This window comes from Pholcus phalangioides, unplaced genomic scaffold (genome assembly GCF_987345545.1).
Source record: "Pholcus phalangioides strain wild (caught in Gottingen) unplaced genomic scaffold, Ppha-v1.0 ptg000019l_1, whole genome shotgun sequence".
Lineage (NCBI taxonomy): Eukaryota > Metazoa > Arthropoda > Arachnida > Araneae > Pholcidae > Pholcus > Pholcus phalangioides.
Genome location: NW_028301612.1, coordinates 634,463 through 659,453, shown reverse-complemented (window position 1 = coordinate 659,453; position 24,991 = coordinate 634,463). Strand labels below are relative to the sequence as shown.

The following is a 24,991-nucleotide window of genomic DNA, read 5'->3' as shown; positions in this document are numbered from 1 at the left end:
TGCCAATCATCATCAAAATTGCTACAACTAGAGCTCTATTAACTCATGTCTACCTCAGAATTTTTTTTCCAGATGTACCTACTCTTCTCTTTCGGAAAGTTTTTCAATTATTTCATGTAAAATGAAAGATTCAGCTAACCGATAATGTATTGAAAAAAAATTAGTCTGTTACCACAGCACACATTCTTTAGCATCAAACTGAACAGTTTGAACATTCTAGGAGCTTTTCTTTTCCATTTGCATGTATGAGAGACAGAAATGAGCTGACCAAATCACAAATGGACAGGGACCATCGGCCAACTTGAATAGGTTGTGTCAACACCAGCTTTAGCAGACCAAAGCTGGTGTTGGTTGTGTACATAGTGTAGCTTAAAAAGATTTCCAGTATCCTTCATCACACACATCTTGTAAATCTCATTTATCCAATTCTGAAGCTGTTCATTTCAGCCTTTGGTTCATTTATAGCTTTTCTTGGTGTTTAAAAAAACAGTACCTGGAACGAATGTGAGCCGGTCTCCCATTTGAAAAAGTCTCTTCACAGAGAGCAGGCAAGCGTAAAACACTATACTGACAGAACATGAAAATTCAAGCATTCCATCTTTACTTCAGAAAACGGAAGCCAGATGGCAGCATGAACATGAAAGCATAATGCAGACAACATAAATATGTTAGGGCCAAGCATACACTCAGAACCCACATTCCTGCATGTGCTGATTCGTTAGAAATTCCGTAGAGGAATTTGTATGAGGTGCATGTTCGGTTAAGTAGTACCTGGAACAAATTAAACAATTTTCCATAGAAACCTATGGGGAATCACGTTTCAGCTAACGAAGGATTCGTATGATGAATATGATTCCAGAACAAATTATCTTCATTAGTTGAGGTATCACTATTAGTACTAAGAAATCTTGCGAGTGAATAAATGAGTGGAATTAGTTATGTATTGCTCTTATTAGAAATTATGCAGTAACTTAGTTTCGCTACAGAATAGAATCTTGTGCAGACTTTAAAATTTAGAGTATATGAAGATTAATACCGTATTTTGCACTTAATAATTGTAACACATTAATATTTTTAACTGTAAAACATTGTATTTAGCATAAAAATTGTGTATTTTTTAACATATACAATATGACAAAAAATTATTTGAATACATTGATTATAAGTCTTTGACAGTTTAAACCTGTTTTTGATGATTTTTATGTCGAAAACCCCTAATTTACCCCCTCAATTTATTTAATTTCCCATTCCATTTTTATCTTGTATTTAGGTCATGACTGACAGTGTCTGTGGTGATTTGGAAGAGCAGTGACTTCCCAGAGTCACCCCCACCCTGTAATGGAAGTTATGTCACCCATAGCTCATCATAATGACTTTGATATAATATTTTTATGAAAACACCAGATGTAATATTGAAATATCAGACTCGTCCTTTTATTTGACGTGAACATTGGATCGCAGTCATATTTCTGTTTCCTGTGTGAATATACATAAATGAATATATATATATATATTGTGCATGTTGGGTACACATGTACAAATGAAATGTGCGGGAAGAGGGAAGAAGAGAGTTTTAATTTATATCGCAAATTTATTCTTCTATATAAAATCTGAATTTGTTATTATTAATTGCCTGTAAATAAATGCATGCGATTAAATTTCTCTATTGTCACTGTTAAGCATAGTTAGTCCTAGTTTTGTGATAGTTGTTTATCTCGGGAGTCAGCTTTCGGTATGCCTCGTGGTGGGAGGGGACGGAATTACAAGATAGTTTCTATAGGTATTATGTTGCTAGGAATGTTGTTTCACACTCTGGAATTGTATTTTCAGTAGAAGTATGCACAAGTTGTATTCAAGAAAGTTATATACTTGTTTTTTTTTTTATGATTTTCGTGATAATTTTTTTAAAATTTATGTTTTTTTCCAGTGTTTATCACAAATTCTAGTTTTGCTAAACAGTTCTTGGGAAAGTCCTTCAGTAATAAAAAATGTGCCTTCCTTTTATCATGCAATACAGCAGTCATACTTGTGATTTTTTATTTTTATTTTTTTATTTTGAGCTGCAAGATTTTTTTTTTGTTTCTCGAATCGTGCTTCCAGTTGTCTAACTAAATTAAGGGAAGACAAAAATTAAGAAGTATCACATTGTAAGTGAGAGGAGAAAGCTTGTTTTCTCACTATGAACAAATAACTACTAATAGGCGAGTGTGTAAATAAATATATAAAGTCGCAGATGTGCAGTTAAAATTTGTTTCATAATACATGATTATTATTTGTTTGTGTATTGTTATTTCTGTTGTCGTTCATGAAATTGTGTAAAATATGTGGGTAGGGAATTTTCATTTAGTAATTCATGGTTTTTTGTGACATTATTTGTGATTGCATTATTTTGAAGGGTTTTTTAACTGCATATAAAAATTAGTTTGTTCATTTATCGTAGGGGTTCTTCACCTTTTGTGTTCTATGGACCCTCTCTGCGAATAGGATAATACAGTGAAACCTGGCTACAAGAATACTCGATATAACAATAAATTCCTCTATAACAATATTTTTTCAAGTATTGTTTATAAATGCCCTATACTCTAATGTTAAACTGCTGCCTGTCGATAAAATGATAATCCTTTTACAATGATATTTTTTCATGGTCCGCACAGTATCGTTATATCAAGATTTCACTGTATTCAGTGTATAGCAATGTGAAAACAATAAATTTTGTCTTCCAAGATTACAGACCCCCCTCAAAAAGGTCTCCTAGGATTCTTGGTTAAGAACCCTTGATTTAGCTCGTGCAAAGTCCACTGTATAGCCTTCACTAGATGACTGCCATTTTGCTGTCTGTGATTTGGTGGAGTGGATCATATTTTGGCTAGTCTTAAGTTTGGAGAATACCAGCAGCCCTCGACTTTCACACATAATTGGTTCCTGAAAGTGTGTGCAAATGTTGAATGTTCGAAAGCAGAGGGATAGTTAAAAAAAACAAAAAAATTTATATGTATTTTAAAATAGTTATTGCATAATATACATAATTAAATGAATGAGGTGTGCATTTTAATGAATGCATACATTAATTTTGAACATTCGTTTTTCAAAATTGAACATAACATATAGACCTGTTTATGGCGTATGAACAGCCGATTGAAGCAAAAGAGTCAGGTTTTAGAAGGTCTAATCATTTTCATCTTTGTCTCAATCGTATGAAATTTATGAGCTCTCAATTTCTTTTTGTTCGCATCAACACTGCAGTTCCTTTGTTTCTCACTCATGTTTATAAATTTATAAGGGAGATATTTAAACATTAATAAGTAAATTGGCAAAACACACAACACATGCTCTAACTCAAGATTAAACCTGTTGAACATTCAGTTCTGCCACTGCGGCTCAGAACCTTAGTGATGTCACAACGATTCTGAGAAGTCCACCACTCTAGACGGCAATGTGTGAGTGAATGGGAACTACCTTACTCTGTAGGAGCAACTACACAGAAGCAAACAATTTTTGTATTATAGACAAAAATCCTGAGAGAAAAAATAACTTTTAAATGTGTAAAAAATAGCGAATTGTGCAAAAGTCTAGGGCCGCCTGTATTCTTACAGATTTGGTGAATAAATTTGAATTATACTGAATAATATGATAACTGACCATGTAATCAGGTATGTGTACATTCCAATATCTTTTAGGTACGTGTTCTACTAAAAAGCGTTTTCACTGTAGGTTTTTATTTGTAATGTCTAATGACCTGAAAATTATTTATGGCTATGCTTGCTGGTCAGAGCATAGGTGTGTGCGTGCAAATATATAAGTATCTTCTCTGATTCTAATGCTGTATTCAAATACTATTCAATGTATATATTCACAGAGATGTAATTTGTATCATAACAATTTACACAGAATTTGTCAACTTTTGAAGGCTATATAAGTTGCTCTTTTTGAATTCTTTGTTTCATATTATTCGTTGTTGTTGTAGATTGTTTGATTTGCAGATTATATGATGCTATGGAATATGTAAACTACCATTCGATTGAATTCTGCAATTTTAGTCTATCATGTTATTTTCTTCTTTTGTAAGTGTCGATAACTGACCTGTCTAGAAATGTGGATGCTATTATCGAACAATGTGTTACTCAGATGCGTGTATTATCCATAAGGATGGTTCAGAATTCTTATCAAGGTCGAGAGAGTCTTTAGATTAATACTATCAGGAAAGATGGCTCTGTGAATAATCATCAAGGTCTTTGATGAATGAAATATTGCAGGGGAGACTTCCAAGAATTAGTTACAAGATTGGAAAGGAATCTCGTTGATTCTGTGATGAATGTGGATTCATCCTACAACATTCATAGTACTAGGTTATGCATAACAAACAAATTAGTTCACAATGCTTTGAAATTTTATGGTTAATATTTATCTTTGAATTTTCCTCAAGAAACTACCTACCTGCAAAGAGGTGCTTTTTGAAGATTAGTTATTTGAAATTTCTCTGAAAGATTCCCCGTACTCAACCCTTTTTTCCCACCAATCCACCATTGTGAACCCCCCCCCCCCCCCACCAAACGAAGGTAGGCTCTGTGTATGCCTCTAGCAAAAATGTATGGAAACTAATTGAAAAATTGGGTTTGAGGTTTTCTTTTAATGTTCTAATTTCAATCATTTTCAAGTGGTATCTAGCTTTCTTGACATGGGTGCATAACCTCTAGCTTGCAAGAGTTGTTCTGTAAAAGAAGTATCCATCCACACAGAACACAAGATAAGTACAACAGTTAGGGACCCTCTGATTGTTGATTGCAACAGAGAATTCTTCATTAAAGATTTCATAGAGATGCATGAATGAATGCTAGAACTTTGCTGCCAGACTTATCTAGCCCAGCTTTGTGGCATAGTCTGGAACAGCAGCTTCACAGCAGATTTCATTACAGGTTCCTAGAGATGCAAGGAAAATTGTGAAGGTCCCCACCCCTCCATATAACATTGTTTCAATTATGTATTGAAATGGGAAATCAATTTTAGAAAATACTGCCAAAATTTTTTGACGAATCATATTTCGTGAGCCATATCACGTTGATGGAAATGTAAATTTTGCTCTCAAAAAAAGTCTTTCCGGGAAGCTGATGCTTGTACAAGTCAAATGCCGTTTCCTCATATCAGGAGGCATAAAAATTTTAATATTAATTCAGTTCAGTTAAATTAGGGGTTCTGAACCTTTTGTGTTCCGTGGACACCTTGTGCCATTAAGGTGAAGGCCAAGGACCCTTTCTTGCCAATAATCCTTTGCAGTCCTATGTCAACTTGAAATCAACATCAGGAAAAAAAAATGGTACTTCATTGTTATAACGGCCCCTTACAATTACAGGAAGGTAGTCCTAGATGTTAGCTTTTCCGTTTTTTGGATTGCTTATAAAACACAAAAGCTAATATCTAGGGGCCTTCCCATAATTGCGATTGCAGGGAGAGAAAAGGTATGAACATTAAAGTACTGGAAAAACCTCTGATTCGCAAAGGGTTGAGAGAAAGCCTCGTCACAGAATAATTTTCAACATGTAATAATGTAACAAGTTAATTGTTATCTAATCCAAGTTCGCAGATCCCCCCTGTGAAACTTCTCTAAGGGGTCTACAGACCCATGGTTAAAAATCATACTGCATTAAATCTGTCAATGAATAGAAAATAGCATAATTGGTTGACTTGAACCATCTTTTTCCCAGCTGTTGGTGCTTATGCGACATTTTTCATTTTCCTTATGGTTATAGCACTATGAATATTTCTGGTCATACAATAGTCTTGAAATAAAATTGAAACTGATTCCAGCAGTATTTTTTGCTGCAACATCATGACCAGAACAGTCTGAAGGCAGTCTTAATGGCATCAGGCCCCTGGGCAAATTGATTTTTCTGAGGCTTATCTCCCTATCTGATCAGAAGTGTTTGTTTACCAATTTGAATGCTTCATCTCGAAGATCTTGATGGGAGCTCATTATCATGCGACCCCCCAGGCAATGCACTAAGATGACACTGGGCAGTCTTTGAAATGGGCTCCTATCGTATCCAGGCAAGTATGAAATTTTTATCTCACCCCATAATGTTGAATGAATGGGGGGGGGGGGGGAAAGAAGTGAGAGTTAAGAGTGCCCCCTCTAGTTACTGTAGGTTATATCAGTATGTAAATATGCAAACACGAGAAGAGATATTTTTACAGATTTATCATCAAAGCTACTTAATTACGGTTCTTGTGAAATTTTCTTTGTTAACTATCAGCACTGATATTTGTTTTTATAACAACACGATTTGTGTGAAAATGTTTCTAGCTTAGCTCATTGACGTTCTTATTTTTTGTAAACACTTGTCAAACTAGATGTTTGAATTGGCAGCATTTGGCATATTTTTTTGGTAATTGACTAATTTTTATCATTTTAGAAGTAGAGATTATTCAAAGATATTCTAAAGAGAAAAAACTACGTTGGTTACGGAGTCTCCTTTAAAATTGATTAATATTTGCTACCTTTCAAATATCGTTAGCATACCATTGTTTTGAATATTATCATTATTTTCTCAATGTAACTTCACACGTATGCATGCAGTGAACAGAAATATATTTGTAGATGAGAGAGAGAGAATTATATAGTATCCACATATAGATTATCAAGAGTTCCATTTATTTTTCTGCTGTGTGGTTTGGGCATGACTGTATAATAATGATGTAAAGAGGAGCTCCGATGAATAAATGTAAACATATCAATATTTAATGTGCTCACTGTAATATCTGTCCATTTTACAGTTGTGAGAGTGATTTCTTTGCATTGAATTATTTTCATCTTTTAATGGTGAATTGAAGTGAGAGTACTGTTGATATTCACCGTCTGAAATGGTGAACCAGTTGACGGTTAATATGTGAGGATGTGCATATGTATTTTTTTATTTTTTTTGTGTGTGTAACGAATTGGCAGTGTTGAGTGTATTAGTTCTTGGGATTTTTTTTCAAGTGCTGAATTTTTAAGAATCTTCGAAATTCCTCTTGCCACTGGAAGACTGATAATATAACAACAATCGACGTACATCCATATAATTGCTTGAATCTGGATTTTTTAACTCCTGCATTTGTTGAATATTGATCTTTCTCTTTTGTTTAGACATAAATTGCTTGAATATCACCCTTGTCTCCTCACGCTGGGGTAGTACATACTCGCTTGTATATGGTGGTAGTGGTGTGGTGCTTTCTATTATGCATAAGCACATAAGAATTCATGTTCTGTATTTTCCTGCGTATAACCTGTGAAATATTGAAAAAAAATAATTTAAATTTGTTTGTGCGGATTATATACTGCTGCTTATTATTTGTAGTTTTTTCTGATGGGTTGTAATATACAAGTATATACAGTGAAATTTTGATATAACAATCCTCTGCATACCAAGGAAAAATATCATTATATCGAGTATTTTGTTGTAGCGAGGTTTATGCTTATTATCACTGTATATGCATTTTCAATTAATTTATAAAAAAATAATTTTTTGAGTATTTTAGATGGGAGTAGAAAAACCTACACTTTTTCCATAAAAAGGTGACCAACAACCTCTTTTATTTCTTATTCATAGGTGTCAATTTCCAGACTTGAAAATGTGTGGCTTAACATGTGATGAAATGTTTCGCTGCCGAACACAACATGTCACATACAGAACAAAAGGGAAAACTATAGATTTTTTTGGAGATCACAAAAGGGGTTAACCATCTTTCCTGGGATATTCCCATTTTCCGTAATTTTGGCCAGCTGACATGTTTTATAAAAATGTCCAGTTTTCTCCATGAAGCCTTTTTGAATTTTTATTCTTTACTGAACTTAAAAGATTAAAATTATTTCACTAACTAAAAAAATTATGTCGTCTATAAATATGAATATTGTACCTCTCATATTAGTCACGTTAAAAGTTTTTTCCGTAAAATCCATTGTAATCCACCACGACTTGCAGTACTGCTTCATTTCCCACCATTGATGATTTTTCTGATAATTTTAGCAATAATTGGCAACTTTCGCTTACTTTTGACATAATTTTTAACAATAATTGGTAATTTCCATTATATAGAATCCCAATTTCCTGTATTTTTGTTAAGGAAATATAATTAATCAATTGGTCAGCAAGGATTGTAAAGACTGAGGGATTTTTTTTATGAAGCAGTAAAATTTGGGGATTTTCTATAACGATATGAAAAATTGGAAGAATATGCTTTTTGACTGGAAGATTTTAATAGGCCTAAAAAATTAGAAGCATCGGCATCTATGCTTATTATTTGATATATCAGTGAATGAAATTTGCATTTGCAGGTTATATACCACTGCACACAAGATAAATTTTTTTTCTTGAATTATTAAAGTTTATATCTTCAGGTTCTATGCAGGAAAATACAGTATTTGGTACTGCAATTCTTTTTTCTTTTTTTTTGTTGTGTTGTTCTCCTCCACACCACACTTTCATCCATACTCAAAATTAGGGCTTGACTAATTCCAGGTACCAGGTCGCTATCGGGACCAAAAAAGTTAAAATTGATGCCTAATTTGTTCATGTATAATAACTGAATTGAGGTCAGGAGACAGCACGAAGTTATCGGAAATTGTCTGTCACTACGGAAAGGATCATTAAGTTCCAAACAAGTCAAAGAATACACTATTTCAGAATGCTTGGTGAGCAATTTTTTTTTGACTTGCCAAGCCCTGCTCAAAATTATCTCCTGGAGACACAACTTCAGTTCCTTGTTTTCGCTCGCACGACATTATTAAAATTTCAAAAACTCATGAAACAGTAAAAATGATTTGGCAGTTTTTATTTCACCACCTCATAAGGATGCAAAGAAATATTTCTGTAATCACGATCAATCTACTAGAGCAGTGGAGAGTAGCATCTAAGTTACCTAGGTATTATATTCTCCAATACCTCATTTAAGAAACGATTATTAGCATCTTATAATCGTGCTTATGCCTATTTATAAGACTAAGAGGCAATTGGATGGTATGAAATCAACATTCATGAGAATTTCATTTGTTTTGATTGATTCAATTGCAAGTTCTCATTTAATTTGAGATTTTGATTTTTGTGATTATAACTGTTTTATATTCAGTTAAGCTGTTAGATTTGTTTTCTTGTTACATTTGGTTCTGTGCCAAAATATTTGCTTATTTTCTTCCTTTGTAATTTTTGTGTATTAATATAGATCATATATATGTTACGATATTGAATTTGATTGTATGCTGGTAATACATGTGTTTAACCGATAAATACAAAGATTGTGAGGGGAGAAAAAAAATAACTGAAAAGTGCTACTCGGATGTTCCTTTGTTCTGCTTGTATCATTTTTGCATGTGTTCAAAACATGAAATGTGTATATTACCATGAAATGTTGTAAATAGAGAAGAAAAAATTACTTTGACATTTTTTTGTTTTTTTTGGAGATGCTTGATCCATCACGATAAAATTTCATGTGATAATTCTATGTAAAACAACAAAATATAAATAAATTATAGCTATTGTATTTGCAAACTTTCTCATGAAATTTTTTGTCACCTTTCCAGTTGATTAGTTTCTTCGTATATCTAACTCAGGGCTATAAGTATGAAGGGGTGGGACTTCAAGCATAAGAGTCCTTCCTTCTGCCCAGGTAAGGTAATTAAATATAACATCTGGGCACAGAATGTTAAGCTTAAAATCCTCAAAAGCATTGTTGCTACTTTAACAATACCTCTTGGCCTCTGATTACGTCTTTATTTTTATCAGTAGTAGAATTGTAAATTTTTTGGTAATATTTCTCATCACCAGGACCCAGATTCTGAAAAATTCTTAAATATCTTTATTATAAAAGTCCATTGAATAGGCAGAATGCATACTGCAGGAGTGGAAAATCTACAATTTCTGACGTCTGCAACAATTTCCCCCTCATTTGTTACATACTGCTACAAAAATGCAGAAATTCTTCAATTCTGTGCCATCTTGCACTACAAACAAAAATTTCCCTTAGGAAATTTTGAAGTTGCGTCATAATAGAAGCTGACTTTTCGATGATGTCGTTTGTCCTCCTCGTAATTTTATTTCTTGGGTGCCATAAATGAAATTAGCCAGCATCTTTAACAGATTTTCAGTCTCTCGTTTTGCTTCCAAGTTTTCTATTATTCATTTTCTACTATTCTTTCTCTTGATATGTCATTTCCTTTTACACTGTTCACCAGCATGTCTAGTGTTCAATGGAAAATGGTTTCCAGCTGCGCATTAATTAAAATTGTAATGGTTGGTTTGAAAGGTATTTGATGTAACATTCCAGCAAAGCTTATTTAGGCAGACAAGTAGAGGCCAACAAAAATTCAGAAAACTTTTTTTTGGGTATGTGGTAGACTCTGATAATGAAAATGATGTGGTAACAAGCTAGCATCCCTCACAGCTAGTGACCATTTTTGTCTCATCATCATATTCTGCATACCTAGGCTAATTGTATTGGGATATACAGTTTACAGCTGATTCCAAAACAGACACAGTTCCAGAGGACGGTGATGGCCCCTTCCAAGATCTGAATACTATGATAAACATTAGTCTGTAACATAAAATAAGAGATGTTCTAACAAATCTATGAAATAAATTGCCCTGGACCTATCCTTTTTTTTAACGGTCATCCCACGCAGGCTAAAGTGTTTTTAGATGGGAGCAGTTATATCGACAGCTATGGGCGTCCACATCTGGGAATGTGGTTTGCCTAGTTTATTTTCTATGGACACCCAGGTCACTATTCTTCACGGGCCCCTTTATTAAAAAAATATATAATAGCCCCTATGCAATCATGTGAAGGAGCAGGGAAGTCTTGAGACAAAATTCTCACCTGTGCAAGACATCATTCTGGTGCCCTCTCGCATGTAAGCCGCATGAGTAAAATTATCTGGGGAAAACTCGCAGATTTATGTATATGCCATGAGTAATATGGTGAGAGATCAAGGGCAGATCTAGAGCTCGCTGTTGGGAGGGGGTGTTTTTCTTCTTACATTGTTGTGACCATACGTCCTGTATTTTTGGGGCAGTCACAGTTTTCTTTCCTGACTTTTTTTAGGAAAATGCCCAGGTTTCTTCAGTTTTTTAGTCCAAGTTTTCTTGAATTTATTTAATCAAAAATATTGATATGAGTAATTTCAATGGATTTATTGAATGCAGTATCATATTCACATTTCACTTGGGGGGGGGGGGGTGATCAAGGTGACCCCCCCCCCCCATAGGTCCGAGCCTGTGAGAGGTAACATAGGCAGTTTGGTTATTAAAGCTCTTATCATGAGCTTTATATTAGCTTACTTCATAAACTTACACATATTTATTATCTTGTATACTATCTTGTGTTTCAGCTAGATGAGAGGAATCATAAATTGCAATGGTTTCTGAAAAATATTCCATTCAATACAATCAATTTGAAATTCGCAGAAAATTTTTTAATTTTCATTCCCATTTTTGATTTCTTCTTCTTCAAACCGAGCACAACTCAGGTCTATTGCCATAGGCAATTTACTACCTAGTGAGTTGTGCCGGAAGTGTAAGTGCGTGTACCTAACAGTCTGAGTGCGTATCTAGTGTTGTGTATGATTTTTCAGTGCTGCCATCTATATCTCAGAAGTGAAGTGAGTGATGTGTAGTGACTGAATATTTGTACTGTTTGTAGGACTGCTGCTCTCTGTGGCGAGACTTTTTAACGGGGAGATCGGCTCGCATTTGCGCCTCGAAGTTGGGAACCACAGAAAACCAACTTCACCATTTTTGATTTGAAAGATAGCAACACTTGAACACATAACAAGTGCAACACTTATGTGAATTATCTTTTTTTTTCTCCTTTGAAACCAAAGTTTCCCAACCTTTTTCGTCCCATCACCCCCTTCTTCAGAAATGTTTTTCTCCCATCGCAATCGAACCCATAGGATCCTATGTTATACCCGTAGCTTCTACAGCCCCCCCTCTGAACATTCCATCACCCCCAAGGGGCATTAACGCCCCGTTGGGAATCACTGGTCTAGACCATAGTTTCTCGATCTTTTTTGCTCCCAACGCAATCTAACCCATAGAATACTATGTTATACTCATAGCTTCTACCACCCCCGGAGCGTTAACGCCCACATTGGGAATCACTCACTGGTCTATAGACAAAGTGATTTTAATTAATGCTGATCTGAAAACCATTTTCCATTAAACACTAAACATGTCAGTGAATGGCGTAAAAGGAAATGGCATATCCAGAGAATGAATAGTAGAAAATGAATAGAAAACTTGGAAGTAAAACGAGAAACTGAAAATCTGTCAAAGATGTTGGAAAATAAAATACATGGAGCAATCACAAATCAGTTAAAAATAAAGAGTGAAAACACATGTACTCAGATTGAATTTTTTGTGAAAATAGAATCATTCTATTAAATTTCTGATAGTTTAATCATTATTTTATAGTTTTTATTTCTGTAGTTTAAATTAAAAATAATTTAAGTCTAGTTTTTAATCACTATTAAATTTCTGAGAATTTCTAATAAATATTCTAAGAATGACCCAGCAAAAGAAATTATCTCAAAGTATGTCAAATCAAATTGAAGTAATATAATCAAGAGGAAACTCAAAGAGAAAAACATCATTTTAAATATGAAATGGGTAAACTCTGGTTAAAAAAGCAAGATCAAACGTTCAAAAATGCTTGAAACTGAAGAGAACAAATGCGCTACTTAGACTTGCATCAGCGGCAAAAACAATAATTACTTCTCAAATGAGCGTAATGTCTCTTCTGTAGTGATTTTATTTTTAATTAGTGATTATATCAAGTCTACAAGCTAAATCTAAAAACACTCATTTCCAAATTATTTTTGAAATCTCAAACATTGTCTGTATGTTAAAAGCCTCTCATTTGTTGATATTGTAGAGAATGTGAAAATATAAATATCAAGAAGTCTAAAAAAAATGTTGATTAAAAAATTAAAAAAATAATTATTATTTCTTCCAGAGCCTTGTACCTTGTGGGGGGGGGGGACACCCCCCTTCTTCTGAGCTAGAAATAACACTTTTTCTTGAAGTAAAGTGTAATCCTGTGTATGCTACTGCATATATGTATATAAAAACTGTATTTTATTTACTGCCAAAAATTTAAAGTGCTACAAAACTGATAAATGGTGCTACAAAAACATTTTTGCTGCTACGAAAATAATTTTTCGGCTACAAAAATCAAATTTTTATTTTCACTCCTGCATACTGTGACCTTCATTGAACTTTGCTTTTTTCTGGTGTACTGGGAACATGGACTGGACTTAAATATTCAAAAAGCTGGTGTCCTAAGAGTTTTATGGCATGTCAGCTAATGTGGGGGAGTACAGTACATGTATGCTAATTATTAATTGGGTAAATATGAAAAAATATACTAGAATATTTTTAAACAAAAAAAAAAGATGTGTTGCTTTTATATCTTTATTTCTATCTTTAATTATAGATAACAGGCACAGTTAGGTACCTATTTCAAGTAAATTTAGTATTAGTACAAAATTTAAACAGCTGGCCACTTCACTAAACAATAAATAAAAGTGAATTTAAGGAATTCTGATCTTATATGTGGGAGGTATAACAGTTGATTGGGAAAATGCTCAAATCTTCAAATTCATGTGAAATAATTTTGATCTGTAAGATATGTGGCATGCATTAACATTATGCGAGATTTGTTTCACCAGGAGAATATTAAATGGCAGATGGTATACATACATAGGCACAAACTTGTATCTGGCTCATGCGCCCGAGCTTCTCGCGATATTTGCCACACCATATCCTTAATACCTATAGAAATATGAGTTTTTTAGCTCCTTATATTCTCAATAACTTCATGCCTATACATACACGAAATCAAACTTCAGCATTCAGAATGGTTGCAAAAAGAAGGCATGAAGCTTATTGATGCTATCGATACGTTCTGTGAAGTTTTTCCAAGTGCGCTAAAGGTGGGGAGGCCAATTTTCTATTATGAAATTCAACAAAATGATAAAAAACAAACAAAAAAAACCCAAAAAACAAACAGCTCTTTAGAAAAATTTCTGAAGTCTTGATAGGTGTGACAATAGAGCCTTTTAGATTTCGCAACCCATTCAAAAAATATAAATGGTTTATTTCAAAAATTTCATTGGCAATTTTTAATGAAATCTGATACGGGGAATAAACATGCATGTCATTTTCAATAGTGAAACCTTAATACTCTCTGGATCACGAAAAAAATATTGTAAAGGGATTATCATTTATATATTAAGAGGCAACAGAGTTTAACATTACAGTATAGACATTGCCAAACGAGAATTGAAAAAATATTGTTATTGTTATATAGATGGATTTATCGTTATATCAAGTATCGTTGTAGCAAGGTTTCACTGTGCTACAAAATTTTTTTCCTATCAATTTTGTATAAATTGGCTTACATTTTTTTTTTAAATATTTTTTTGTCATTTTTTTTTATTTTTCCGGTTATTTTTTTGGCCAACAAATATCCGGGCCTTGCTAATCACTAAAGAAAAAAATCATCAATAATTCCAGATAATTAAGGTTCTACAGTATGCATAATTTATTATGTCTTTATGCCGGAGGTTAAGGGCACTATGCCCATTTTTGTCAATATTGGGATAACACTATTAACTTACCGTACTTAAGTTACACTACACATAGGTATAGGACCCTAAGTCATATTTTAATAAATAACAGAGATATTCACTTTATGAAACAGGTGAGCTCCAGAGAAAGATATAGGCATCCCTCACTTTACGTGATTAATTGGTTCCACAAAATTGCATAATGCGATTTGAATTTAACATTGGTGAGATAAGGATTGAGGGTTTCCTCCAGACGGATAAAAAAATAAACCTAACTTCCAACAGCAAAATAATTTTTTTTGAATGAATTGAATTTAAACTTTTAAATAAATCTCATAAATTTAAGCTATATGAATTTAATTAATACTTTTTACTTCAGTTTTTTCAGTAAGTGCAGATGTTTTCTTTCCTGAAGAACTTGGTATGATAGGCTAATAACTTTTTTTTAATGAAACAGCCGTGATTCAGGTGACAAGCTGCATTCTTCATCTCTATGAAAACTTCAAGAGAATTGCTAGAGAATTCTGAATATCCCTTACAAATACGACAATTTTAGTTTCATTAGGATCTTTCCATTTGATTAAAATTCTGGTCGCATTGTCAATGTTATCAAAAGATGTTAATTAATGAAATCTGGTGGATTATTGAATTATATTTGAGCATTTGTCTCACCTAGATCATGAAATCCAACAGATTTTGTCATTTTAACTATGTCATACCTTCAATTTGCAAGCCTATGCATGTTTAAAATAAAAACTCCAGGCCAAATTTTGCAGGTTACGATTTCTAAAATTAAATTTTCAAAATTGTGTTATAGCGAAGGATAACTGTACTAGAAAAAATCTTTAAACAGCTCTATTTTATAAAATTTCTTTTTTCTGACACTGTTACTCCTTACCTCCAGCATACAGGTATACGATACTGCACAGGAAAGTTTCTAGAACTGCCTCAAAATCAGAAATAAATAGTGATGCTAACCTTCAAAAAGCATTTAAACTGACAGAAACTGGCTAAAACAGCAAAAAATGTTTTCTTTCTAAGTATTAATTTTTTATAGAGATATTAAATTTTTCTCAAATTTTTGGATGGCTGGGGGGGGGGGGCACAGGCCTCCTGTGTACGCCTCTGCTTGGTGGTACCCTGGTATAGAATCCTTGTTCAAGTTGAATTCATCTTTTTCATATCAAAGTTACCCTGATTGAGTTTTAGAAGTCTGTCATAAGCACACAAGACAAATTTAAACATAGTTATTTGATCAATACTGTCTTGACAGTATTTTCTAATCTGAAGGAGAAAATAAACAGTTAACAATAATTTGTTGATTCAATAAGTGTTTCACTTGATCATGCGATGCCACATTGATGTTTTGTTTTTTAATATAAAAAAGAATAAGTATTTGACATGGGTTTTATACTTGTGTATTACATACAAATTTTCTGATCAAACGAACAACAATGGCGACTTCGGAAGAATAAATTAACCTTCTAGGTGGCACATCCTGAAATGACAAAGTCTATTGACAGTCCAATCACTCTGAATACCTTTTGTGTACTCCCGTATGAACCTGAAACAGATGAATCATATGTTCAATGACAAAATAATGTATGTGTGTGTTAAAAATAGATGTGATGTCTTTGATTAGCATAGCATACTGGAAACCCTGCTCTCATACATAATACAGTTGAACTCCAGTTTAACAAATCAGATAAAACTGATAATTTTTTATTTGTTAAATCCAGGGAAATTGTTATATCAAGTTTTAAAAAAAAGAATATATATGCGACAAAATTAAAAAAAAAAGTTGTTAAATCAAGGAGTTAGTTAAATTGGAGTTTGTTATATTGGGGTCTGACTGTACATGCTTATTGCCGCTGTGGTGGTCGAGTGGTTATAGTGACGGACTCGCGATGCGAGGATCCGGGTTCGAACCCCACAGTGGCGGTCGGCTGAAGTTGGTTTTCTGTGGTTCCCAACTTTAAGGTGCAAATGCGAGCTGATCTCCCCGTTAAAAAAGTCTCGCCACACAGAGCAACAGTCCTACAACGATAAATCATTCAATCATAACACTTCACTCATAGTTTGAAAAACTAGTGGCAGATGGCAGCACTACACATAACAAGCATTACAGAGAAACAAAAAACTTCACGTCAGGTTTCACTACACGTACACGCCCTGCACATTCCCGCATGTATCAATTCGTTGGGGGTTCCGCGGGGTGCATGTGTGGTGTAGCAGCAGTAGGTAGGCCTCCAAAAAATGGCTCGGGGATCCATGATGTTCTTAAGTCAGCCACCTCGTTGGGCAATTTGCCTGTTGTGGCGTTGTATTTGTATCTGTTTGTAAACAGATTTTTTTTTCTACATGGTAATTTTCAACATCAGATCAAATAAGGACAGAAATGCATTGAAATGGTGTTTAGAAAAAGGAATGTCATTTCACAAACACAAGGAACTGTTTTTCAATCACATCGATTAAACCTACCTGTAATTACATATGGTGACTTCTTCTTTAGCACGTTCATGGATGTTTTTGTTGTCCATATTTTTCATGTCCTCGAAGCCTTTCAGTATATGATACACCATTGTGATTTCACAAAATCGTTTCTGATTTGCTAAAAAAAGAGGAAGAAAAGTAAATAGTCAGTCTAGGGAGAGCAATTGGATTGATTTTATATAGGATTGTATATACCCATGTATAAGCAAAATGAGGGGAAGGGGGTGATATGGCTGAGTTTTTGCAGGGAGAAAAATTTACCTACATTTGTGGTTTTGGTGGTCCTCAGAAAAGTAGGGGGGGGGGGTGAATAAAATTATACATGACTACATATAGTATCTTTTTTTCTGTTGGCAAAATTATCACTTGTGTTTATCAGAATCAACACAAAATTACAAAATGAAAATATAATTGAGGCACTTGACAAGTTAGAGGGTTTGATAGTTCAGGTCAATGACATTCACTTAACTACCAGTGGACATTCCAAAGTCACATGGAACAGAAATCTGTACTTGAAAAACCAGACAGACCAGTGTTGCAAATAATCGACTGTGATTTCCCTTGAATACATTAAAAAACATAACAGCAAGAGTTTGCAATAAGAAAATTAAAATTTTTTTCTCTGCCAGGTAAAACTTTGTAATTCTTTTCCTGCATTATAATAGCCATTTAGATTATTTCGTTCTGATATTGATGAATGAGCAGGATTCTCTTCAATCATGAAATTGGTTTTTGTTCTCGCTGCAATTTAATTCTTTAAAACATATTTTCACAGAACTTCGTGTGCTCAGAATGATGTAGTTGATTGACTAAACAATTAAATTTCTCATTCATCAACTCATTGTTCCATTCTATGACTTTATGGACTTGTTAACATCATTCTGCTGATCGGAAAGATTTTAGCATCATTTGTTCAGTAATTAGGAAACTTAAGTTTTCATCAAATAAACCCTTGCAAAAATGACTATTTTTCTGTCAATGGAAGAGTAGGTAAACTTTGCCTATTAATACTCAGAAAAAATCACCAACGAAAAAGGCAAAATAAAGGAAATTACGAAAACTCCTTATGCATTTTGATACACTATGGGTGTCGTTTTCAGAGGATAAACTATCACACTGACCGAGGATCCCACTTGGATTGATTACCAAATCTTAACTCTCTGTTACTCAGTGGAAAGAAAAAATATAGGTCTGTCCACGGCAAACATTGTGACCATAAAGGTCAATCACTGGAAGTAACAAAAGTCGCAAGTCACACATCCTTTCTCCTCAAATAAAGGACCTACAAAATGCGCATCTGGGTGCTTTCAACAGGTAATGAGATTCCCCTACATAGGAGAAAGAGGTAAAAAAATGTGACTTTCCTATGTCTATCTTTTGTTAGAAATACCTCAGAACAATGTTCACAAGGAGCATGTGCAATGATAAGTGATTAGTAATCCACTCTATTGTATTCCTAAAAAAGCAGAAAGGAAAAATTTACATTTTGAAAATTTTTTGACATTACAGCAAAAGGTTCCTAATTTGCAACTCACTATTTATGAATGTATTTTCGTGAAACAATCACATGCAAATACAAGGCCACAATAGGCAAAATACCCAACGAGGTGGCTGAGAAAAAGATGCCCATAACAAACATGGATGTCATATATTTCTAAAATACAGCAATCCAATTAAAAGTTCAATCATAAAACTAAAGACTACATATACAAAAATTCAGATCAAATTACTTGTAATAGTGAAATTCTCGTTACAAGCCATACTTGATATAAAAGACACACACTTTCACTGTATTTCACTCTTTACTACGGCTGGGAGTCAAAATTTTTAGATTTGGATTTTAATCAAATATTTTTAAATGGTAACCATTCATATATGTAGTGACTCTCACTGCCATTTTTTGAGGTAAATTCTTCATGCTTTTTAATAACAAGATTTTATTTTTTAAATTAAGAAAAAAGATAATATTTTTTGATCTTGTTGGGATATATTGCGTGCCGCTACAAATTCCTTTGGGGAGTCACAAGTTTGACACCCGTTTTATGGTATTGGTGTTACACCGATGGCTGAAACCTTCCATGCGCACGCTCTAAATGGCATTACTGACTCCTTTACTCAAAAAAAGAACAATTTCTTTTCCTCTTTTTTGTTATTCACAGTGGAGATTATGCATTTTGGTCTTGTCTTTCAAAACTTCAATCGAGCTCAATTCAAAACTGTTCTCATGTTCAACATCACCAGTTTTCCTTGAATCTACTTGTAGTTTTGCATGCTAACAAATTTTGCCAAATTATTGAGTGTGATTCAAATATTTTTAAATGTGGGCTTATCTCAAATGTGATGTATAGGAACATAATTCAAGACATTTAATCAGTTTGGTCACATAAATCAAGCTGAATTAAAAATTTCTAATGAACATTTCAATTGAATTTTTTTATAGGATTAATCAAGTTAGTTGATTCAACTAAATTTTTAACTGTGATTTCCAATTTATTAATTGACCTGATTAAGCGAAACAGCCCTACTCTGTACACATTGAAAAAAAGTCATAACATATTAAAATGAATCCAGAACATGTTTTAAGTAACTCACTTTCATCAAACATGATCCCAATTTGATATGGGAAAGAGAACAGTATGTCGGAAAATTTCACAGACAAATCTTGTCGCTCTTTTACACTCATGTGGCAGTAATTTCTCTTGATTTCACTGATCGCCTGCCAAAAAATAAAAATAAGTAAAGAAACAAAAATTGATTTAACTACAACACATTAGCGATTAAAAAAGAAAACCAGAATACAGCGATACCTTGGCTAACAAATGTGATTCCAGAACGAATCATCTTCATTAGCCAAAACATGATTTTTCATAGAAACGTATGGAAAATAATTTAATTTATTCCAGCCACTGCTCAAAATTTAAAGATAAGTCTTTTAGAGCAGGAGTTATACAAGGAGAGTTATAAAAAAGACAAAAACTGACTGAAGGCTAAAATGAACAGCTTCAGAATTGCATTAATGAGAATTTACAGGAAGATAAGATACCTAAGATCTTTTTAATTCACACTATGTACACAACCCACACCAGCATTAGTCTACTAATACCATAAAGCTTTAGTCTACTAGCTGGTGTTGACACATATCAGTCAACTTTGTAGATGTCAAACACCATTTGTGATTTGGTCAGCTCATTTCTGCGGCTGATTACATGCAGATGGAAATGATAAGCTCCTAGAATATACAGATTGTTCAGTTTTATGCTTGCACCGAAAGAATGCGAGCTCTGAAAACATATATAGGCTCATTTTTTTCAATTCATTTTCTATTAGTCGGATCTTTCACGTTACATGAAATGGATAAAAAATTTTAAAAAGAGAAACAGAGGTGTGTAGTGATTCTGAAACCAAGCGATTCTGAGGTAGATATGAGTTAATTCGGCTTGAGTGACAGTAATCCTGATGATGACTACTACTACACCATACATCCACCTTGTTCATATTGAAACTTCTAACGAATTGGTACATGTTGGAATGTGTGTGCATGTGTTGTAAACCTGACGTGAAGTTTGTTTCTGTGTAATGCTTGTTATGTGCAAATTTGCCATCCTGATGATGACTGAAACATATCCATACACCCCAGGCAGAAGGGTCCTCATGTAGTCATTTTTATTTTTTGTTTATGTAACTAAAACTAATTGTAATAAATGTTTCAAGTGGAGAAATGTGCTGTTATTCTTTATTGCCATCCACAAACGATCTAATTTCAGGAAAACAAAAAAAAATTAACTGGGAATGCACCTGGCCACATGCGACCGAGAGTTCCTCTATAAGTACTGGTTGTGAGTTATGAACATTCGCTATTGACTTTCTACTTGAACTTCTTTCTAGTCATGATCGGAGACAAAGCAAAAAAGGAGCTTTAAGCACTTCCCAATTCTCTGGACGCAATGTTGGATAGTATGTGGTGATATCGCCTTGTTTAGGCTCAATTACATTGGCCAAGTTTACTAGCTATTTTTTGGTGAGTAAAGTAGCCGGCATGCGAACAAGTTTCAATTAGCGCAGTGAATTTCAATTACACAGGACTAGTAAAATTGCTCACTGGATGAGCGAGCAACTCATTTTCTTTCTCTTCCTTTTTTGTGTATTGCTGTCTTTCAAGCAAGTAGCTTGTAAACTCGTCCAATGTAATTGAGCCTTAATTCTACCACTGTTGCTGTGATGACCAAAAGGTTGGAACTGGAGCTGAAATTCAACTTGCAAGGTGCTGTTTTATGTAAGCATGTGCATCCATATCTGCAAAATGCTCATTAGACGAGATAGATAGGATTGCGAAAAAATCTTTGTTAGCTGAAAAATTTGCAAGTCAAGGCGTTCATTAACTAAGGTATCACTGTATAGAAATCAGAGGCAAAAAAATAATTCTATAAGAAGTTCAAGAAGAAAATAATAGTATTTATTTGAATTTAAGTCTTGAAAATCTTGTGCACAAAAAAATTAACATTCAGATCTGCTCTAGTTGCATAATTTTATGGATTTTTATGACATAAAACTCTGATTAATATAATAGATATTTAGATGAGCATCAGAAAAATATAGCCTGATGGCGCGATTAATAGAATAATTTTACCTCATCGGTGACTAAACCTTTCATAGAGTTGAAGTTCCCGCTGGCCAGGTATGAAGATATGCAAACCATTGCCTGAAAGAGGATTAAAACAAAAATATTACTATTTACCACAGCTATCTAATTCACAGAATTATTATATTTACATATTTACATCGTATAAAAGATAAATACCATGAACACTGTGATATTAAATATACCATACATGATTTGGAAATATGAGTGGTTCCTGAAATTCAAGTAAGAACATCGAACATTCAATGATTCCTTGTTTGTATACCAGGGCTTAAAATATGCTTAGTTGGATAGTAATAACGCCGCCATTAGAAAAAATGCTTACATATTCCCCCCAGATATAATCCTAATGCAGTTCAGGTGCATCAAAATGACAATAATAATGGCCTAGCTAGCATTTGTTGATTCATAAATATTCTAATACATTTGAATTGTGGTAAGTTACATTTCTTATTCATTTTTCATCATTTATATTCAGGGGTGAGCATGTCATGACAAAGTAAAAGTGAAATCACATCTATGGTTATAGCTGTAGCAATTTTATCATGTTCCCTCTTATGTCTCATTTGTATATGTGCATGCAGGCACATTAGTGATCATACAAAATGTTTTTTGCTCCACTGAACTTTGCGTCATTTCACTTTCATTGCGGAATGGTGCTATTGCTATATATATATACAACAGCACACCACCCTGCTGTTTCTGCACCACATTGTTCACAGTGTTAAACTGCTTCTGTTGGGCTGAGGGTTCGCAACAACTTCAAATCCTACGGAATTTATTTTCTGGTGAATTGGATTTCATATTTTTGTGATTTTTTACACCCGTACTACCCCTAAATTGGATAGTACCAGTGTACCGTCCGTTCAATTCTATGGGTGCCCTTTCAATTATTCCAATTTATAACGTGGATCATTACACAGTGGATGAACTTTTGATTATTCCGATGTGTAACTAATGTGGATAATTACTGTGCTGTGAAGAAAGGAAGATAAAAAAACTCTTTTTTATTTCCCTACATTATGTGTCAGGTTGCAACCTCAGGTCTTGGTACCCATACGGGTAATTAAACTTCGTTTTCACTGGCTGGGGAGGCATGATGACGATGATGATGTCAATCCATACATGTGCAAAAACATCAGTTGGCTTCATCATTGAAGCTTGCTGGGAGGCACAGCTTCCCTTTCTTATCTCCACTCATGACAACTGGTGAGAGTTAGTCGAACTTTTTAGAGAGTTGTAACTTAATACTGTTGTTACCTGTTTGGCTCCACGAACAAATTCCTTGACGCTGAAATCCCTGTCGAAGTAAGGCTGTATAATAACTTTCACGAAAATCCAGTTTTTAATCGCCAATAGGATTTCAGGGCGAACGATCGGATCAAAGGCCATTAAGAGCGGCGGTTTCTTCTTTTCGTCGCCGCCACCGCTCTCCGAACACAAATTTCTAACGAGCGTCGTTTTGGCGACAGTTTCATCTTTATTTACAGTTAACGGCAGATTTATCTTTGGAAACTTGAATTGTCTTTGGTGTAAATTCATCTTCATCAACAACTCGCCGTTCTTCTTCCTTCTCATCAAAACACGCGTCAAATTCGAGGCGATCATAATCATAGTCTCGCCAAAATACTGTGTTACTTTTCGACTACAAAATACCACTGTAAACAATGCAGTTCAAGTTGAGAAAAACGAGGAGACGCCGTAGATCGATTTGCGCAATGAATGACTTATCTTTTTAATGACATTTAAATAAAAATAAATTTAAGAAATAAAATTTAATTAGTGAAAAAAATCACATTAGTGATCATTTATTACCATGTGATGATTAAAAGATATTTTTACTCTTCAATTTATATCATTGCATTGTGCTGTCATCTGTCAGTGTTATATAGTGTTTCTTGTTTCGTTTTTTAATATTATGTAGGTAATGTTAATAGATGACAGCACAGTGTGTATTGAAACTCAAAACTAAACAGACCATATGTCCCGGGGAAAAATAACGGTAATGCGGTATCCGAAATCCAAGAAAATACGTGAAATCGTCAATTGCCGCCATAATTAATGCCAATAGTGAAGAAAATAGCTAATTATGATTGAAATCATTCAGAAATTGCCAAGTGGTAGGAAATGAATCGCTACTGTAAATCATATGTTTAAAATGTAATAATTCATGAGAAGGGTGAGAAGGGGAAAAGTAAAACTCGACGATGTTTAAAATGGATACTGAAATAGCCAGCATGCCGGGAAATTGGAGTCACAGAATCTGAAAAATTCTTAAATATCTTTGTACTAAAAATCAATTGAAATTGGAAAATGTGCATATTGTGATCCTTATATTTGTTTTTTTGTTGAATTTTTCGTGAATTTTCCTTTTTGTTGTTTTCTTGAATTTCTCTGTCCCGTAGTCCTCAGCCTCCTGAAATTTTCTGCTCCTGCCCCCCCCTTCTTTTCTGTTCCTTTTTTTTGGGGGGAGGGAAGCTTTTGCGTTATGAATAATTTTCAACCAATTCCTTAAAATTTTCAAATTATCATAAAATTAATATTAATACTGCAGTGTGACTGTGGTGACCTTTCAATCTTGTCACACTCAACTAAAGGCGTCTCCATTATCCTACATACTGGAGCCGGGGTTCATAGGCACAGATCTTTGATGGCCCCCGGGTCCTTATTTTCCACAGTCCCTCCCTATAGTGCAGCGGTTCCCGACCCGGGGTACGTGAAAAGAAAATGGTAATGGCGGCCATCCATCTAAAAAAAAGATTAAAATAATTAAAAACATTAAAAATAATTTTTTTAAAGTAGGTAGAGGTTTTTACTAATATTGTCAGTTGTAATATATTGGCCTTCCCTATCAATAAAATCTTCTATAACAGAGGGGTTGTGTTCGCTGGAACAGTCGGCCTTCCCCCCTCCCGCCCCCAACTTATGATCGGGATTCGTGAACTCCTTCCTCTCGGCTCACTTTACTTCTGTGTTTTTGATTTGATTGTTGATACATGCGGGGCTGTGCATAAAAGCGAAGAATTAATTCGTGTTGTGTTTAACTTTTGTTGTGGGCTTTTGTATTAAGGCGTGTGCGGATTATTCTCACAATTTTCTGCGTCAACTTTTCTACCAAGCACCTACTACTCACGCGATTTGCGCTATGGATCAGTGGCTAAAAACTAAATCTGCGCGGAAGCGGACTGAAACACCGAAATGAAATACCGCGCACCTGTAAACGTGAAAACTATTTTGAATCTTCCAAAAGTGATTCTGCCAAAGCT

The 24,991-nt window shown here is 34.1% G+C and overlaps 2 protein-coding genes across 2 annotated transcripts in view; one reads left to right on the top strand and one right to left on the bottom strand.

Moving 5' to 3' along the window:
* Positions 1-3,183, top strand: part of Snx27 (sorting nexin 27) — a 31,770-nt gene extending 28,587 nt beyond the window's left edge. Inside the window, exon 13 of the mRNA XM_089248259.1 lies at positions 1,271-3,183. Coding sequence (XP_089104385.1) covers positions 1,271-1,281 — 11 coding nt within the window. The 3' untranslated portion in view covers positions 1,282-3,183. The remainder of the gene's footprint in view (positions 1-1,270) is intronic.
* Positions 3,184-15,951: 12,768 nt separating this feature from the next.
* On the bottom strand, positions 15,952-23,406 carry LOC149071070 (m-AAA protease-interacting protein 1, mitochondrial). The gene is made up of 5 exons (XM_089248218.1): positions 22,986-23,406; positions 21,714-21,785; positions 19,679-19,802; positions 17,075-17,204; positions 15,952-16,157 (listed from the first exon to the last, which is right to left on the bottom strand). The coding sequence occupies exons 1-5, from the start codon at positions 23,337-23,339 to the stop codon at positions 16,070-16,072; spliced, it is 768 nt and encodes a 255-aa protein (XP_089104344.1). The 5' UTR covers positions 23,340-23,406; the 3' UTR covers positions 15,952-16,069.
* Between the last annotated feature and the right edge of the window lie 1,585 nt (positions 23,407-24,991).